The following is a 19,592-nucleotide window of genomic DNA, read 5'->3' on the forward strand; positions in this document are numbered from 1 at the left end:
ACTGGTGCATTATTGGGTATGTCACCATATTGTCCTGATGACTGCAGCTTTGTAATATAATTTGAAGTCTGGAATTGTGATGCCTCCAACTTTGCATTTTCTTTTCAAGATTGCTTTGCCTATTCAGGGTCTTTAATGGTTCCAGATTTCTTTCTTTGGTTGACTTCTAGTTCCATAGCTTTGTGGCCAGAAAGGATGCATGCATGGTATGGCTTTGATCTTGAATTTGCTGAAGTTTGTTTTGTCAGCTAATGTTATCTATTCTGGAGAATGTTCCATATGCAGTTGAATACAATGTGTACTCTGCTGTTTTAGGGTGGAATATTCTAAGTTTCTCTGTTAAATCAAACTACTGCAGTATGTCTTTCTTTTTTTAAGATTATATTTATTTATTCATGAGAGACACAGAGAGAGACAGGCAGAGACACAGGCAGAGGGAGAAGTAGGCTCCCTGCAGGAAGCCCAATGTGGGACTTGATCCCGGGACCCCAGGATCATGCCCTGGGCTGAAGGCAAGATGCTTAACCGCTGAGCCACCCAGGCATCCCGCAGTATGTCTTTCAAAGCTACTGTTACCTTGTTTGCATCATCCATCCATCAATATAAGTTCTGTGTGAAAGTCCCCTATTATTATTGTATTATAGCCAATTAGTTCCTTTATGTTTGCTATTAATTATTTTATGTATTTGGGTGCTACTGCATTGGGTACATAAATATTTTTCATTGTTATATCTTGTTGGGTTGTCCCTTCTATTATTACATAGTGTCCTTCTTTCTCTCTTGTCACAGTATTTGTTTAAAATTTTAATTTTTTTCTATATAAATAATGCTACTCCATCTTTCTTTTGATATCCATTTGCAGGATAGATGTTTCTCCATCCTCTGATTTTCAATCTATGTTTGTCTTCATGTCTTTTATGGGCAGCATATAGATGGATGTTGTTTTTTATACATTCTGTCACCCTATATCTTTTGATTGGAGCATTTAGTCCATTTGCATTAAAAATATTTTTTAATTTAAATTCAATTTCCAACATATAGTATAACACACAGTGCTCATCATATCATGTGCCTTTCTTCATGCTCATCACCCAGTTACCACATTCCCCAACACACCTCTGTTTCCACAACCTTTTGTTTGTTACCCAGAGTCAACAGCTAATTTTTCCCAAGTTCTCCTTCTTCCCTTACTGTCCCTTTCACTATTTCTTATAGTCCACATATGAGGAAACCATATGATAATTGCATTTTTCTGATTGACTTATTTCACTCAGCAGAATATCCTACAGTTCCACCCACGTAGATGTAAATGGTAGGTATTCATCTTTTCTTTTTTTTTCTTACAAATTTATTTTTTTATTGGTGTTCAATGTTCAATTTGCCAACATATAGAATAAAACCAAGTGCTCATCCCGTCAAGTGCCCACTTCAGTGCCCGTCACCCAGTCACCCCCACCCCCCGCCCACCTTCCCTTCCACCACCCCTAGTATTTTTCCCAGAGTTAGAAGTCTTTCATATTCTCTCTCTGATATTTCCCACTCATTTTTTTCTCCTTTCCCCTTTATTCCCTTTCACTAATTTTTATATTCCCCGAATGAATGAGACCATATAATGTTTGTCCTTCTCCGATTGACTTATTTCACTCAGCATAATACCCTCCAGTTCCATCCACGTCGAAGCAAATGGTGGATATTTGTCATTTCTAATGGCTGAGTAATGTTCCATTGCATACATAGACCACATCTTCTTTATCCATTCATCTTTCGATGGACACCGAGGCTCCTTCCACAGTTTGGCTATTGTGGACATTGCTGCTATAAACATCGGGGTGCAGGTGTCCCGGCGTTTCACTGCATCTGTATCTTTGGGTTAAATCCCCAGCAGTGTAATTGCTGGGTCCTACGGCAGTTCTATTTTTAACTCTTTGAGGAACCTCCACACAGTTTTCCAAAGTGGCTGTACCAGTTCACATTCCCACCAACAGTGCAAGAGGGTTTCTCTTTCTCCACATCCTCTCCAACATTTGTGGTTTCCTGCTTTGTTAATTTTCCCCATTCTCATTGGTGTGAGGTGGTATCGCATTGTGGTTTTGATTTGTATTTCCCTGATGGCAAGTGATGCGGAGCATTTCCTTATGTGCTTGTTGGCCGTCTCCTCTCTGAGATTTCTGTTCATGTCTTTTGCCCACTTCATGATTGGATTGTTTGTTTCTTTGCTGTTAAGTTTAATAAGTTCTTTATAGATCTTGGAAACTAACCCTTTATCTGATACGTCATTTGCAAACATCTTCTCCCATTCTGTAGGTTGTCTTTTGAGTTTTGTTGACGGTATCTTTTGCTGTGCAAAAGCTTCTTATCTTGATGAAGTCCCAATAGTTCATTTTTGCTTTTGGTTTATCTTGTCTTCATGGATGTATCTTGCAAGAAGTTACTGTGGCCAAGTTCAAAAAGGGTGCTGCCTGTGTTCTTCTCTAGGATTTTGATGGAATCTTGTCTCACAATAAGATCTTCCATCCATTTTGAGTTTATCTTTGTGTATGGTGCAAGAGAGTGGTCTAGTTTCATTCTTCTGCCTGTGGATGTCCAATTTTCCCAGCACCGTTTATTGAAGAGACTGTCTTTATTTCCACTGGATAGTCTTTCCTGCTTTGTCGAATATTAGTTGACCATGAAGTTGAGGGTCCACTTTTGAATTCTCTATTTTGTTCCATTGATCTATGTGTCTGTTTTTGTCCCAGTACCACACTGTCTTGATGACCACAGCTTTGTAGTACAACCTGAAATCTGGCATTGTGATGCCCCAGCTATGGTTTTCTTTTTTAAAATTCCCCTGGCTTAAAAAAAATAAAAAATAAAAATAAATAAAATAAAATTCCTCTGGCTATTCGGGGTCTTTTCTGATTCCACACAAATCTTAAAATAATTTGTTCCAAATCTCTGAAGAAAGTCCAAGGTATTTTGATAGGGATTGCATTAAACGTGTAAATTGCCCTGGGTAACATTGACATTTTCACAATATTAATTCTTCCAATCCACGAGCATGGAATATTTTTCCATCTCTTTGTGTCTTCCTCAATTTCTTTCAGAAGTGTTCTATAGTTTTTAGGGTATAGATCATTTACCTCTTTGGTTAGGTTTATTCCTATGTATCATATGCTTTTGGGTGTGATTGTAAATGGGATTGACTCCTTAATTTCTCTTCTTCAGTCTCATTGTTAGTGTATAGAAATGCCACTGACTTCTGGGCATTGATTTTGTATCCTGCCACGCTACCGAATTGCTGTATGAGTTCTAGCAATCTTGGGGTGAAGTCTTTTGGTTTTCTATGTAGAATATCATGTCATTGGCGAAGAGTGAGGGTTTGTCTTCTTCTTTGCCAATTTGAATGCCTTTTATTTCTTTTTGTTGTCTGATTGCTGAGGCTAGGACTTCTAGTACTATGTTGAATACCAGTGGTGAGAATGGACACCCCTGTCTTGTTCCTGATCTTAGGGGATAGGCTCCCAGTGCTACCCATTGAGAATGATATTTGCTGTGGGCTTTTTGCAGATGGCTTTTAAGATGTTGAGGAATGTTCCCTCTATCCCTACACTCTGAAGAGTTATGATCAGGAATGGATGCTGTATTTTGTCAAATGCTTTCTCTGCATTTATTGAAGGATCATATGGGTCTTGTTTTTTCTCTTGCTGATATGATGAATCACATTGATTGTTTTACGAGTGTTGAACCAGCCTTGCATCCCAGGGATAAATCCTACTTGGTCATGGTGAGTAATTTTTTTAATGTATTGTTGGATCCTATTAGCTAGTATCTTGTTGAGAATTTTTGCATCCATGTTCATCAGGGATATCGGTCTATAATTCTCCTTTTTGGTGAGGTCTTTGTCTGGTTTTGGAATTAAGGTGATGTTGGCCTCATAGAACGAGTTTGGAAGTACTCCATCTCTTTCTATCTTTCCGAACAGCTTTAGTAGAATAGGTATGGTTTCTTCTTTAAACGTTTGATAGAATTCCCCCGGGAAGCGATCTGGCCCTGGACTTTTGTGTCTTGGGAGGTTGTTGAAGACTGCTTCAATTTCCTCCCTGGTTATTGGCCTGTTCAGGTTTTCTATTTCTTCCAGTTCCAGTTTTGGTAGTTTGTGGCTTTCCAGAAATGTGTCCATTTCTTCTAGATTGCCTAATTTATTGGCAAATGGCTGCTCATAATATGTTTTTAAAATTGTTTGTATATCCTTGGTGTTGGTAGTGATCTCTCCTTTCTTATTCATGATTTTATTCATTTGAGTCTTCTCTCTCTTCTTTTTAATAAGGCTGGCTAATGGTTTATCTATCTTATTAATTCTTTCAAAGAACCAACTCCTGGTTTTGTTGATCTGTTCCACAGTTCTTCTGGTCTCTATTTCATTGAGTTCTGCTCCAATCTTTATTAACTCTCTTCCTCTGCTGGGTGTAGGATCTATTTGCTGTTTTTTCTCTAGCTCCTTTAGGTGTAAGGTTAGCTTTTGTATTTGAGTTCTTTCCAGTTTTTGGAGGGATGCTTGTATTGCAGTGTATTTCCCCCTTAGGACTGCTTTTGCTGTATCCCAAAGATTTTGAATGGTTGTATCTTCATTCTCATTAGTTTCTATGAATCTTTTAAATTCTTCCTTAATTTCCTGGTTGACCCTTTCATCTGTTAGCAGGATGGTCCTTAACCTCCACGTGTTTGAGGTCCTTCCAAACTTCTTCCTGTGATTTAGTTCTAATTTCAAGGCATCATGGTCTGAGGGTATGCAGGGGACGATCCCATTCTTTTGGTATTGGTTCAGACCTGATTTGTGACCTAGTATGTGGTCTATTCTGGAGAAAGTTCCATGTGCACTTGAGAAGAATGTGTATTCAGTTGTGTTTGGATGTAAAGTTCTGTAAATATCTGTGAAATCTATCTGGTCCTGTGTATCATTTAAAGCTTTTGTTTCTTTGGAGATGTTGTGCTTAGAATACCTATCGAGTGTAGAAAGCACTAGATTGAAGTCACCAAGTAAAAGTGTATTATTATCTAAGTATGTCTTAACTTTGGTTATTGATTGATATATTTGGCAGCTCCCACATTCGGGGCATATACATTGATGATTGTTACGTCCTCTTGTTGGATAGATCCTTTAAGTATGATTTACTGTCCCTCTTCATCTCTCACTACAGTCTTCGGGATAAATTTTAGTTTGTCTGATATAAGGATGGCTACCCCTGCTTTCTTTTGAGGACCATTCGAATGGTAAATGGTTCTCCAACCTTTTATTTTCAAGCTGTAGGTGTCCTTATGTCTAAAATGAGTCTCTTGTAGACAGAGAATAGATGGGTCCAGCTTTTTTATCCAGTCTGAAACCCTGCGCCTTTTGATGGGGTCATTAAGCCCATTCACGTTCAGAGTTACTATTGAAAGATGAGTTTAGTGTCATCATGATACCTATTCAGTCCGTTTTTGTGGATTGTTCCATTGGACTTCTTCTTAAGGAGGAATTTTAAGAGTCCCCCTTAAAATTTCTTGCAGAGCTGGTTTGGTGGTCACATATTCCTTCAGTTCCTGCCAAAAGCTCTTTTTCTCTCCTTCTATTCTGAATGAGAGCCTTGCTGGATAAAGTATTCTTGGTTGCATGTTCTTCTCATTTAGGATCCTGAATATATCCTGCCAGCCCTTTCTGGCCTGCCAGGTCTCTGTGGAGAGGTCTGCTGTTAACCTAATATTTCTCCCCATAAAAATTAGAGAGTTCTTGTCTCTTGCTGTCTTAAGGATCTTCTCTTTATCTGTGGAATATGCAAGCTTCACTATTAAATGTCAAGGTGTTGAGCGGTTTTTATTGATTTTAGGGGGGGATCTCTCTATTTCCTGGATCTGAATGCCTGTTTCCATTCCCAGATTAGGAAAGTTTTCAGCTATGATTTGTTCAAATACATATTCTGGACCTCTGTCCCTTTGGCGCCCTCGAGAACCCCAATTAAACTTAGATTTTTCTTCCTCAGGCTGTCATTTATTTCCCTTAATCTATCCTCATGATCTTTTGTCTCTTTATTCCTCAGTTTCCCTCTTTGCCATCAATTTGTCTTCTATGTCACTCACTCGTTCTTCTACCTCATTAACCCTCATCATAAGGACCTCTAGTTTGGATTACATCTCATTTAATTGATTTTCAATTTCTGCCTGATTAGATCTGAATTCTGAAGTCATGAAGTCTCTTGAGTCCTTTATGCTTTTTTCTAGAGCCACCAGTAGCTTTATAATAGTGCTACTGAATTGGCTTTCTGACATTGAATTGTAATCCAAATTTTGTAACTCTGTGGGACAGAGGACTGTTTCTGATTGTTTCTTTTAAGGTGAGTTTTTCCTTCTAGTCATTTTGCTCAGGGCAGAGTGGCCAAAAACACGTTGTATTGGGAAAAGGAGAAAAAGAGAGAAGAGAAAGAAGAAAAGAAAAAGAAAAAAAGAAAAAGGAAAAAAGAGAAGAAAAGAAAAAAGAAAAAAAGGGGGGAGCAAACAGAAATCAAAAAACAAAAAACAAGGGGGAGCATCCTCTGATTCTGTATACTGTAAATTCCTTGACTTCCTCTGGAACTTTCCAGTGTTGCTTGGTCAATAATTTGTTTTTCCTCTGTTGGTCTAGCTGGTCTTCTGGGGGAGGAGCCTACTGTGCTGATTTTCAGGTGTTAGCACTTGGGGGAGCTGCTCTGCCCCCTGCCTGGTGCAGGGCTCAGTGAAAGATGTTTAACCTGTTTATCTGGTGAGGCCACTGTGAGGCTCAGTGGGAGTTGTTTATCCCGTGAGGCCCCAGGAGGAACAACCACAGTGGTGGCGGCCAGCTCTGGAGCCCTGGATTCAGCTCCTGCAGTAACTACAGAGCTCTCAGTCTGCAGGGACCTGGATGCTCTGGGGGCAGGCCGCTCATCTGCACAGCTCGGGGCCGCCCCGTTGCAGGAGTGTCCTTGCTGTCCTGTGCCCTCCTGGCCTGTGCCTGTCCCGGGGGGAGGCCGGATCCTTGGCCTGGACTGTGTCCCTGGCGCCCTGTGCTCCTGGGCCTGCGCTGTTGAAATCCCTCTCCCGGCTGCAGCCCCCTCCGCGGAGCATCTGCCGGAGCCGCTCCGAGCTGCTCCCGGTCCAGCCTGTGCGCTGCAGCCCTTTAGGGAGCTCTGCGGTGGGGTGTGGCGCACTGTCCCAGGGGCGCAGGTCCTCTGTTAGTGTCCCCGGGAGCCCGAGGGCATCCCCGCTCCTCCTGGGGTCCTGTTCCAACTCCCTGTGAGCGCGCCTTTCTGTCCGGGAAGATTGGTGAAACTCTGCTTCTCCAGGACCGGGCTTTCTCGTCCTGGGGGCGCTCTACCCGCCTTACCCCGGCTCCTCGCGGGGCCCCTCCCCCTTGGATGCCTTTTGTTTCTTTATTTCTTTTTTCCCCGTCTTCCTACCTTGATAGAAGCGTGAATTCTTCTCACTGTAGCATTCCAGTTGTTCTCTCTAAATCTCAAGCCAAATTCGTAGATTTTCAGGATGATTTGAAGGTTATCTAGGTAATTTGGTGGGGACAGATGACTTGGGGATCCTACTCTTCTGCCGTCTTGCCCCGCCTCTGTATTCATCCTTTCTGATGATCATCTTTTTTTCTTTTTTTCTTTTTTTTAGAAACAACTAGTGTATTGATCTGGGGGGAGAAGGGTGATGCAGATGGGAAATGGGGAGGCCAGGGACTCTTCAGTGTTTGCCAAAACCACGGACACACCCTCTACCTCTTCTCACCTTCCTCTTCCACAGCCGGCTCCCACCCTGTCTACTACCCTCCCTCTGCCCTACACCCACTTGACCTTGACCTCCAGTGACTGAGCAGAGCCCAGGCTTCCAGCTTCCAGGTGAGGCAGCCTCAAAGAACCTCTCTTCCCCCCTCTCCCACCTCATTCCCATCTCTTGTCTAAATAAAATACAGAAAAAGCAAGCATAGCTGGTACCTGGCAGGACCAGGTCTGTGAAGAGGTCAAAGCCTTGTGAAAATTGAGAGGTGAACCCATAAACTTACATAAATATCATTCATGTAATAAATGTTTAGTTTGTTTCTCTGATCAATGTGTATTTTTAAAAAACTTAAGTTACTAAAAGTGTTTTTCAGAAATCAGTCTATTTATGAAAGTGCTAATAGAACTTATTAACCTTTCAGACATTAACCATTAACTGTGAAATGCATGCCAGTTGGGCGAGACTGTATCCACTTCATTTTGTATAATGTCGTGTACTCATGATGCTCAATAAACAATCCCTGGAAGTACAAAAAAAATAAATAAAATAATTTATATAATAAAAATCATAAAAATATAAAAATATAAAAAATATTAAAAATTATAATGTATATAATATACACTATTAGCAAATATTAATATATAATATATTAATATATAATATATTGTTAATATATTGTTTTTAACATATTATATTAATATATATTATATATAATATCATATATAAGATATATATCACATCTTTATCCATTCATCTGCTGTCAAAGGACATCATGGCTCCTCCCACAGTTTTGCTAATGTGGACATGGCTGCTATAAACATTGGAGTGTAGGAGCCCTGTGTCCTTTTAACTACATTGTATTTGGGGTAAATCCCCAGTAGTGCAATTTCTGGGTCATAGGATAGCTCTATTTTTAACATATTGAGGAACCTACATACTGCTTTCCAGAGTGGCTGCACCAGCTTGCATTACCACTAATAGTTCAAGAGAGTTCCCCTTTCTCCATATCCCCACTAACGTTTGTTGTTTTTTGCCTTGTTAATTTTAGCCATTCTCATCAGTGTAAAGTGGTATCTCATTGTGGTTTTGATTTACATTTCCCTGACGACAAGTGATGTGGAGCATTTTTTTCATGTGCTTGTTGACCACATGCAGGTCGTTTTTGGAGAAATGCCTATTCATGAATTCTGCCCATTTCTTGACTGGGTTGTTTGTTTCTTGGGTATTGACTTTGATAAGTTCTTCATAGATCTTGGATACTAACCCTTTATCTGATATGTCATTTGCAAATATCTTCTCTCATTTGGTAGGTTGCTTTTTAGTGTTGTTGATTGTTTCCTTCACTGTGCATGCAGGAGCTTTTTATCTTGAAGAAATTTTAATAGTTCATTTTTCCTTTTCTTTCCTTTTCCTTTATTGATGTGTCTTGCAAAATGGTTCCTGTGGCCAAGTTCAAAAATGTTTCTGCCTGTGTTCTCCTCTAGGATTCTGATGGATTCCTGTTTCAGTTTAGATCCTTCAACCATTTTTTTTAGTTTATCTTTGTGTAAGGTGTAAGAGAATGTTCTGGTTTCATACTTCAGTGTGTGGCTGTCCAATTTTCCCAACACCATTTATTGAAGAGACTGTCTTTTTTTCCAGTGGATATTCTTTCCTGCTTTGTCAAAGATGCATTGACTATAGAGTTGAGAGTCTATTTCTGGGTTCTCTCCTCTGTTCCATTGATCTATGTGTCTGTTTTGTGCCAGTACCATATTGTCTTGATGATCACAGATTTATAATACAGCTTGAAGTCAGGCATTGTGATGCCCCCAGATTTGGCTTTCTTCTTGAATGTTTTTCTGGTTATTCAGGGTCTTTTCTGATTCCATACAAATCTTAGGATTATTTGTTCCAAATCTGTGAAGAAAGTCCATGGTATTTTGATAGAGATTGCACTGAAAATGTAAATTGCTCTGGGTAGCATGAACTTTTTCACAATATTTGTTCTTCTTATCTATGAGCATGCAATGTTTTTCCATCTCTGTGTCTTCTTCAATTTCTTTCAGAAGTGTTCTGTAGTTGAGTACAGATCATTTACCTCTTTGGTTAGGTTTATTCCTAGATATCTTATGCTTTTGGGTGCAGTTTTAAATGGGATCAATTCCCTTAATTTTTCTTTCTTCAGTATCATTGTTAATGTATAGAAATGAAACTGTGCATTGATTTTGTATCTTGCTACATTGCTGAAATGCTGTATGAGTTCTAACAATCTTGGGGCAGAATCTTTTGGGTTTTCTATATACAGTATCATGTCATCTTTGAAGAGGGAGAGTTTGACTTCTTTGCCAATTTGAATGCCTTTTATTTCTTTTTGTTGTCTGATTGCTGAGGCTAGGACTTCCAGTACTATGTTGAATAGCAGTGGTGAGAGTGGACAACTCTGCTATGTTCCTCTCAGTTTTTCCCCATTGAGAATGATATTTGCTGTAGACTTTTCAAATATGGCCTTTATGATAGTGAGGTATGTTCCCTATATCCCTATACTCTGAAGAGTTTTAATCAAGAATGGATGCAGTATTTTGTCAAATTCTTTTCCTGCATCAATCGAGAGGATCATATGGATCTTGTCCTTTCTTTTAATGTGATGTATTGCATTGATTGATTTACAAATCTTGAACCACACTTGCATCCCACAAATAAATCCCATTTGGTCGTGGTGAATTTCCTTTTAATGTACTGTTGGATCCTATTGGCTAGCATCATGGTGAGTATTTTGACATCCATGTTCATCCATGTTCATCTATGTTCATCAGGAATATTGGTCTGTAATTCTCCTTTTTGATGTGGTGCTTGTCTGCCTTTGGGATCAAGATAATGCTGGCCTCATAGATGAATTTGGAAGTTCTTCTGTTTCTATCTTTTGAAAAAGCTTCAGTAGAATAATTATTATTTCTTTAAATGTTTGGTAGAGTTTCCCTGCAAAGCCACCTGACCCTGGACTCTTGTGTCTTGGGAGGTTTTGATGACTGCTTTAATTTCCTTGCTGGTTATTGGTCCGTTCAGGTTTTCTATTTCTTCTATTTCAGTTTTGATAATTTATACATTTCCAGGAATGCATCCATTTCTTCCAGATTCCCTCATTTGTTGGTATATAGTTGCTCATAATACGTTCTGAAAATCATTTGTATTTCCTTGGTGTTGGTCATGATCTCTCCTCTTTCATTCATTATTTTATTCATTTAAATCTTTTCTTCTTAATAAGATTGGCTAGGGATTTATCTATCTAACTAATTATTTCAAAGAACCAGCTCCTACTTTTATTGATCCATTCTACTTTTCTTCTTGTCTCTATTTCATTGAGTTCTGCTATAATCTTTACATTTCTCTTCTGCTTGGTTTAGGCTTTATTTGTTGTTCTTTCTCCAGATCCTTAGGTGTAAGGTTAGCTTTTGTATTTGAGATTTTTCGAATTTTTTGAGAGATACTTGTATTGAAATGTCCTTCCCTCTTAGGACTTCCTTTGCTGTATTCCAAAGATTTTGAGCAGTTGTACTTTCATTTTTGTTAGTTTCCATAAAACTTTTTAATTCTTCTCTAATTTCCTGGTTAACCCATTCGTTTTTTAGTAGAATGCTCTTTAACCTCCAAGTGTTCAATTTCCTTCCATATTTCTTGTTGTGATTGAATTCTAGTTTCAAGGCATGGTGGTCTGAAAATATGAGTGTATAATCTCAATATGTTGGTACTGATTGAGACCTGATTTATGACCCATTAGGTGGGTCACATGTTATGTGTGTGCAGTTGAGAAGCATGTGTATTCTATTGTATTAGGATGGAATATCCTATATATATCTGTGAAGTCCATCTGATTAATTGTGTCATTCAAAGCCCTTGTTTCTCGTTGATCTTCTGATTAGAAGATCTGTTCTTTGCTGAGAGTGGGGTGTTGAAGTCCTACTATTAGTGTATTATTATCTATGTGTTTCTTTACTCTAGTTATTAACTTGTTGATATGTTTGTTGATAGGTTGATATAGTTGTTTTTCTCTCTTTTCCTCAGCTTCCTTTCTTTCCATCAACTTGTCTTCTTTGTCACTTATTCTCTCTTCTGCCTCTCTTGCCCTAGCTGTTAGAGCAATCAGTTTAGGCTACTTCTCAGAGTATTTTTAATTTTGGCCTGATTATATTTCTAAGAGATTCTCTAGTCTCTTTTGTTGATTCTGTTGGAGATTCTCGGTGCCTCCTGCATCTGGATATTGTTTCCATCTCCAGATTAGTGGAAGTTTTAAGCTATTATTTCATCAAATAATTTTCTGCCTCCTGTTTCTCTCTTCTCCTGGGTCTCCCATAATATGAATGTTATTACATTTGATGGAGTCACTGATTTCCTTGTCTTTCCTGTTTTGCAGGAAAGACATTTTGTTTAGCTTGTTTACTTTCCATTACTCTTTTAGGCCACTAGTTCTTTATTTTACTCCTTTCATCCTGCTATTCACTTCATCAAACCTGTTTCTCATTCACTTATTGTGCCCCATCTCTGCTATGTTATTCCTTATTTCTTTGTTCAGTGTCTCTCTCCTGTCTTCCACTCTTTTCTCACATCCAGTGAGTGTTTTTATGATCATTGCTTTAAATTCTCTATAAGGTATGTTATTTATATCTGTTTCAATTAGCTCTCTGGCTGTGTTTTTTTCCTGTTCTTTCTTTTGGTATAAATTTCTGTCTCCTCATTTTGTCTTCCTGTTTGTGTCTGTTTCCATGTGTTAAGAAAGTCAGCTGTGTCTTCTGCTCTTGGAAAGTAGTAACAACATGAAGAAGCAGTCCTAGAGCGCCTTGCAGTGCAGTGTCTCCTGTTCACTAGAACCTGACAACTCAGGAGATGATCTAATATGTGTTATTTATGCCTTGCTGTTGTGTATGAGTCATTTTTCCTTTCAGTGCTGTAATCTTCACTGATTCTCTGCCTGTTTTGACTATGTTTGCTTTCTGTGATGTTCCTAGGAGCCAGGCAGTCCAGCTCTGAGGGTGCATGCCTGCCAGGGAGTTTGGGTGCTGGTAGTAGCAAAATTTGCACAGGGCCACTAGTCCTATGTGAATTCCCCCAAAGTGCTGCAGGGGCTGATATTTTTGTTTCAGGGAAACTGTTGAAGAAGGCTGGGCATGGTGCCCAAGGATGGCTGAGTGTAGTTGGGCCCAGCGTGACTCAGTGGTTGAGGGCTGGGGCTGAGCACAGTGTGCTGGATGGGCCCAATGGGGTTGCTACTGTATATCTGGTGGCTTCACATGGTGTGAGACAGCAGATGAGGGAACACAACTGGGCACAATGCGTGAGGGCACCTGGGGGCACCTGGTTGGGCATGGTGTACACTGGCAGCTGGGAGGAAATGGCTGCATATAGTGCAGTGGATGTTCATGTTGCTCTATGGCAGCTGTGCACCTGATCATTGGTTGTGGCACATGGGTAGGTTTAACAAATCGCCCTGAGCCAGGGCCAAGCCTAGTAGGTTTGGAGTGGGCTTATCCTTAGAAGAACTCATGGGCATAGCTTACTGAAAGAGGGTTTAGTAGCAAGTGTTCTATGTAGCCCTGCCTCCTGCAGGTGGCTCTGTGTTTACACTATGGGGCTGGGGAGGAAAATGATGCCTCCCAGTTCCCTCATTTTCAGAGAAGTCTCCCAACACACTCTGGAATCAATATTATTAGAACTCCTGTTTTCCCCCAGAGAAAACTCTCTGTTGCGTAAACTCTCATTTTTATGTTGCTTCTCTGTTGGCTGCTGTCTCTTTAAGGGCAGCAACCCAGCTACCACTCACTTTCCCCAGGTGGCCAATGCTGAAGCATCAGACTTAAAGCTCCAAGTATCACTGGTTTTATAAATTCACAGAATTCAGTCCCTCTTTTTTTTAAGGTTATATTTTAATTTTTTAAAAGATTTTATTTATTTGTTTGAGAGAGAGCGAGCAGAGGGAGAGGCAGAGGAAAAGGGGGAGAGAGAATCTTAAGCAGGTGCTGCACTGAATATGGAGCCTGTCATGGGGTTTAGTTTCACAACCCTGAGATTGTGACTTGAGCCAAAATCAATTTAGCTGCTTAACTGACTGAGCAACACTGATGCCTCAAGATTTTATTTTTAAGTAATCTCTACACCCAACATGGGGCTCAAATTTATAACCCAGAGATCAAGAGTCATGTGCTCTACTGAATGAGCCAGCCAGGCATTGCATCAGCCCCTTTGGTTTTTAAAGCCAAACCTTATGGGGATGAGTCATCCCTATATGGTGTGAGGGCCTTTTTCTCTGCCCTCTCTACATGCTCATCTCTCTTCCCACTGCAAGCAGCCTCTCTATGCCTTTATGACTTTCCTGATCATTCAGCTGCAGCTTCTTTTCTATGTTCAGTTGTAGAGTTTGTTCTAAGTCTTCCCATCACTCTCCAGTTTGTTGACTTGGATGGACCGCATCTAATTGAAATTATGGGGCAGGGTAAGCTCAGGATCCTCCAACTTTGCTATCTTTCCAAACCCAGAATTTCATTTTTTCAAAGGTTAAATAATATTCCATCATTTGTATATACCACATTTTGTTTATTGATTTATCTATCAATGGACATTTAGATTGTACCTTTTGGCTATTGTGAATAATGCTGCCATGAACAGCACTTGGGGTAATAAAATCTTTTCAAGTACTTGTCTTTTAATTCTTTGGGCATATACCTAAGCATGGATTTGCTGTATCATATTCTAATTCTATGTTTATCTTTTTGAGGAATGGCCATTCTGTTTTTCACAGTGGCTACACCATTTTACATTCCCACTAGTAATTCAGAAGCATTCCAGTTTGTTTACTTCTTCACTAACACTTTGTTTTATTTTTTATTTGGATAATAACCATCCTAAAGATGTGAAGTGATATTTTGTTGTGCTTTTAATTTTTGTTTTCTAAATAATTAGTGAGGTGTAGAATGTTTTTTCACAAGCTTGTTGTCTATATCTTCTTTGGAGAAATGTCTATTTATGTCTTTTGCCCATTTCTAATTTGTTATTGGTATTTTTGTTATTTAGTTTAAGGATACCAATCTTTCCAGATCATGATTTGTCAATATTTTCTCCCGTTCTGTGTATTGTCTTTTCAGTCTCTGGACACAAAAATCCTTTTAATTTTAATGAAGTTCATTATATCTTTTTTTCTGATTTGTTCCCTGTCATTGGGGTATTACATCCAAAAAGTCATTTCCAAATTAATGTTATGAGGCTTTTTTCTATGTCTTCTAAGAGTTTTATCATTTAGCTCTTTAGGTATTGAATCCTTTTTAGTTAATTTTGGTATATGGTGTAAGATAAGAATCTAATTTCATTCTTTGGATATGGATATCCAATTTTCCAGGATCATTTGTTGAAAAGTTTGTCCTTTGCCACTGAGTGATCTTGGCAGCTTTCTTGAAAATCATTTGACTGTATATGCAAGGATTTATTTCTTGGCTGTTTAATGTATTCCATTCATCAATATATCTGAATTTATGTCAAGATCAACACTGTTTTCATTGCTGTAGCTTTGTAGAAAGTATTGATATCAAGAAGTGTGAGTTCTCCCACCTTATTCTTTTTCAAGGCTGTTTTGGCTATTTAAAATCCCTTGAAATTCCATTTTAGATGGGTTTTCTATTTCTGAAAATGCATCTTTGGAATTTTGACAGAGACTACATTGAATTTGTACATTGCTTGGGGTAGTGTTAGCATCTTAACATATTATGTCTTTGAGCATAAGACAAGTCCATGAACATAGGTTATTTTTGTATATCTTTATGCTTTTAATTTTTTTCAGCATTTCTTTATAGTTGTCAGTTTATAAATCACTTACCTGCTTGGTTAAGTTTAGTTGATTAATAATAGTTGATACTGTTATAAGTGGAATTGTTTTCTTAATTTTTTCATGATGTTTATTGCTAGTATAAAGAAATGCATTTGATTTTTGTATGTTAATATTTCATCCTGCAACTTTACTGAATTTGTCAATTAGTTCTGACAAACTATTTATTGTGTGGAGCCTTTAGAGTTTTCTATACATAACATTATGTCATTTGCAAACTTCTTTCTCTATAATTTGTATGTCTCTTATTCATTCTTATCACTTAATTGCTTTGGCTAGAATTTCCAATATTATGTTGAAAAGATAAGGCAAATTTAGGCTGGCATATGCAACATTATTTATGTATTGAGTGTACGTTAATTTTCAGGGAATAATTGCAAAATGCTAATTTTTATTCTTATTTGATATCTTCATATTTTCAGTGTATTACTTATAACTTATACTTCTTTTTAAAGTAAAAGAAAATAAGCCAGGAGACCAGTTTACAAAATACAACAAGGTAAAAGAGGCAAAAGTTACATATCCAAATGACTAATTATGACTGGATTACCCATTTTGGTATAACAAGGGCTTTACAATGGATACAAATTAAGTTAAAATATTTCTCTTGACTATTTAATTATTCTTATCAATATTATAACAAGATTCATGATAATCTATAATCCAAAATATTAACTTCTGTTTGAAACCCAAACAAAATAATGAGCTATGTTCCAATTTTTGAGGGAACAAATCATTCATATTAATCTAATCAATTGTTTCAAACAGAATATTAATATAGAAAATTCCTCTGATAGAGATTCTCAATTCAATTCTCAGTTCTAATTACATTATTACATAAACTATATCAAAGCAAACACCATCAGTTATTTTTCTTCAGTTGATTATTGTTTAGATTTTGTATTGGAATACTAGAATCTTTGTACCAGAATCAGAGTAACATGGAATAAAATGTCTCAACTTGAGCATCTCTTATGTGTGTATAAATAATTTTCTCATATTACATCAAATGTGATTATTAAATATCTTGTTTTACTGTAGTATTGTATAAATAAAACCTGCAGAAAAGTTCATTTGATGGGATACAACTGTAATGCTATTGCAAAATGCAGAGGAAATGGGGTAAGTAACTTTTCTTTTTGTAGTTCTAAATTAAATGTTGTTTTTGTGGGTAATTCAAAGTAAAAGTTTACTTATTTGGGAGAGCTGAGAATGTAGTTATTTTTAAACTGACCTTGCTTAGGAATAGCTAATTAATATAAAGAAAATCAGTGGAGCTAATCCAAAAACTGTTAAGTCATAATATATATGTTGAATTTATTGTGAACGTCCACAACTTACGAATTAATAACGTTTAAATGAAAAACATATATTATTTTCATATGGCAATAAATGTATGTTTTGCTTGTAATTATGAACATATTTTGTTCCCCTTAGTTTTCTTAATAATTAAAATTTATGGCTAAATAATATTTTATAGAAAGTATACTCAAGAAACCTATTGACATGTTAGCTACTTTTCTGATTGTTTCTATGAAGAGGTTTCTAATAGGAAATGTATCCTTATTCAAAAACTTTTTATTTCTTCCCAGCTGATAATCTATCTTAATCTGTTAATACAAATTTGCTGTTACTTTTATATTTAATTTGTACATCTTAAAATATATAGTTTTGGTCCCTTTAAAATTATTTTACCTAAGTGAAAACCAGTGTAAGATGTAGTCGACATTATAAAAATTATTCTAGATTTACCAAATTTATCAGTATTCAATTTTATAATTTTTGAATTGATTGGACTTAGAATATATAAGATCCTTCTTGCATTGTCTTTAATTTTCTAGACACTGTCAACAAAGAGGATAACTACATTTTTCATGTTTTGTTTTTTACTTTCTATAGTTAAAATTATTGGCCTGATCTTTTGCTTTTCTTTATTTAATTATCTGTTTTAAGTCTTCAGCACTAAAGATGTTGATTAAATCTCAAAAAAAGTTACAGATTATAGATTATTGATACTATTTTATTGGATACAAATTTGTTTTCTTCATCTACCACCATTTATTTATTTTTTAGAGTTTATTTGTTTGAGAGAGAGAAAGAAAGAGAATGAGCAATGAGACAGGCAGAGGCAGAGAGAGAGAGGAGCAGACTCCCCACTGAGCAGGGAGCCAGATGTCGGGCTCTGATCATGACCTGAGCCAAGGGCAGATGCTTTACCCACTAAGTCACCCAGGTTCCCCATAATTATAGCTTTGTGGTTCCACTAGGGGATGACATCTACAACCATTTAGATTCCATTTTTATTTTACTTAGATTTTTTGATTATTTTAATAAAATTTTTTACTATGAAATATGACATATATAAATAAGTAAATAATATTAAATTCTGCATTTATTTTAAGATTTTCTCTCTGCTATTAATTTCAAAAATAAAATTAAAATGTCAAGTAAAATCTAATTGAAGCTAGGATTACTTTCCAGTGACATCTCAGATAGGTAATTATATTTTTACAGTTAATAGAGTTGACTTGCAATTTTATAATTTTCAATTTTAGTTCAATTTTATAAGGATATAGTTGTTTAGAAATCTTATTGTGAAAATGACATGTACCCATTATTATAATACCATAAGAGAATTTCACTGGCCAAAAAATCCTCTGTGCTCCCCCTCTTCATCTCTTCCCCAGCCCCAACCTACAGCAAACACTCATCTTTTTACGGTCTCCATAGTTGTGCCTTTTCCAGAATGCTATGTGGTTAAGAATGTGTAGCTTTTTCATTTTTTTTGTGTGTGTAGCTTTTTCAAATTGGATTCTTTCACTTAGTAACATACATTTAAAATTCCTTCATGTCTGTATTTGCCACAGTTTATTTATTTATTCACCAGTGAAAGACATATTGGTTGCTTCCAAATTTTTGCAGTTATGAATATAACTATTTAAATATCTATGTACAGAATTTTGTGAAAAGATAAGTATCTAACTCTTTTAGGTATATACTTTTCTTTAAATTAGACTTCCTAGCAATTTATCATTTTATTACTCTGAAAATTAATGACCTAAATATATCAAGTTAAGAAAAGAACAATAGATTATACTGAAAATTTTAGTTATTGATTGACTGTAAGTGGTGGACATTCGTGAATCTGGTCCCCATTGTTAAAGAAAAAGTTTTCAATATTCAATTCCATGTCTTTCTTTCTACAATATGCTTTTGATGTTGTATCTAAAAAGTTATCCCCAAACACAAGGCCACCAATATTTTCTTCAGTGTTATCTTTTAGCAGTATTATAATTTTACAATTTGTTCTATGATCTATTTTGAGCTAATTTTTATTAAAGGCATAAGTACAATTTCTTTTCATGTGGATTTCCATTACCATTTGTAAAAAGATGATTCTTTCTCCATTGAACTGCCTGCCTTTGCTCCATTATCAAAGGCTAGTTTTTTTTTTAAAGATTTTATTTATTTATTTATGAGAGACACAGAGAGAGAGAGAGAGAGAGAGAGAGAGGCAGAGAAACAGGCAAAGGGAGAAGCAAGCCCATGCAGGAAGCCTGATGCAGGACTTGATCCTGGGATGCTGGGATCACACCCTGAGCCAAAGGCAGACACTGAACCACTGAGCCACCCAGGCATTCCATATCAAAGACCAGTTGACTATATTTATGTGGGCTTAATTCTGGTTTCTTTATTTCATACCATCAATTTGTTTATCTATTCCTTTGCCAATACCACACTGTTTTGATTATTGTAGCTTTAAAATAAGTATACACATCAGGTAGTTAAAGTGATCCTTTTTTGTTCTTCAGTATCACGTTGGCTACTCTTGGTCTTTTGCCTTTCCATATAAACATGTTTGCCAAGTCAGTTTGTCCGTATCCACAAAATAACCAAATGGAATTTTGATTGTGATTGTATTGAATGTATAGATCAAGTGGGAAAGAACTAACATCTTGGCAATATTGAATCTTCATATCCACATACATGGAATATC

General features: G+C 37.0%; 1 protein-coding gene across 15 annotated transcripts in view; it reads left to right on the plus strand.

Moving 5' to 3' along the window:
• The window catches only part of ADAM18 (ADAM metallopeptidase domain 18), a 183,654-nt gene that overhangs the window by 104,258 nt on the left and 59,804 nt on the right, over positions 1-19,592 (plus strand). For 12 of the 15 annotated variants that reach the window (XR_005371445.1, XR_005371444.1, XM_038559987.1 and 9 more), the window contains one exon: positions 16,637-16,717. The exons of the other annotated variants lie outside the window; for them this stretch is intronic. Coding sequence is in view for 10 of the 12 variants with exons in the window: in XM_038559987.1 (XP_038415915.1) it covers positions 16,637-16,717 (81 nt within the window). In the remaining 2 variants the exon portion in view is untranslated. The remainder of the gene's footprint in view (positions 1-16,636; positions 16,718-19,592) is intronic. 15 annotated transcript variants of the gene reach the window in all.

This window comes from Canis lupus, chromosome 16 (assembly GCF_011100685.1).
Source record: "Canis lupus familiaris isolate Mischka breed German Shepherd chromosome 16, alternate assembly UU_Cfam_GSD_1.0, whole genome shotgun sequence".
NCBI classification, from domain to species: Eukaryota; Metazoa; Chordata; class Mammalia; order Carnivora; family Canidae; genus Canis; species Canis lupus.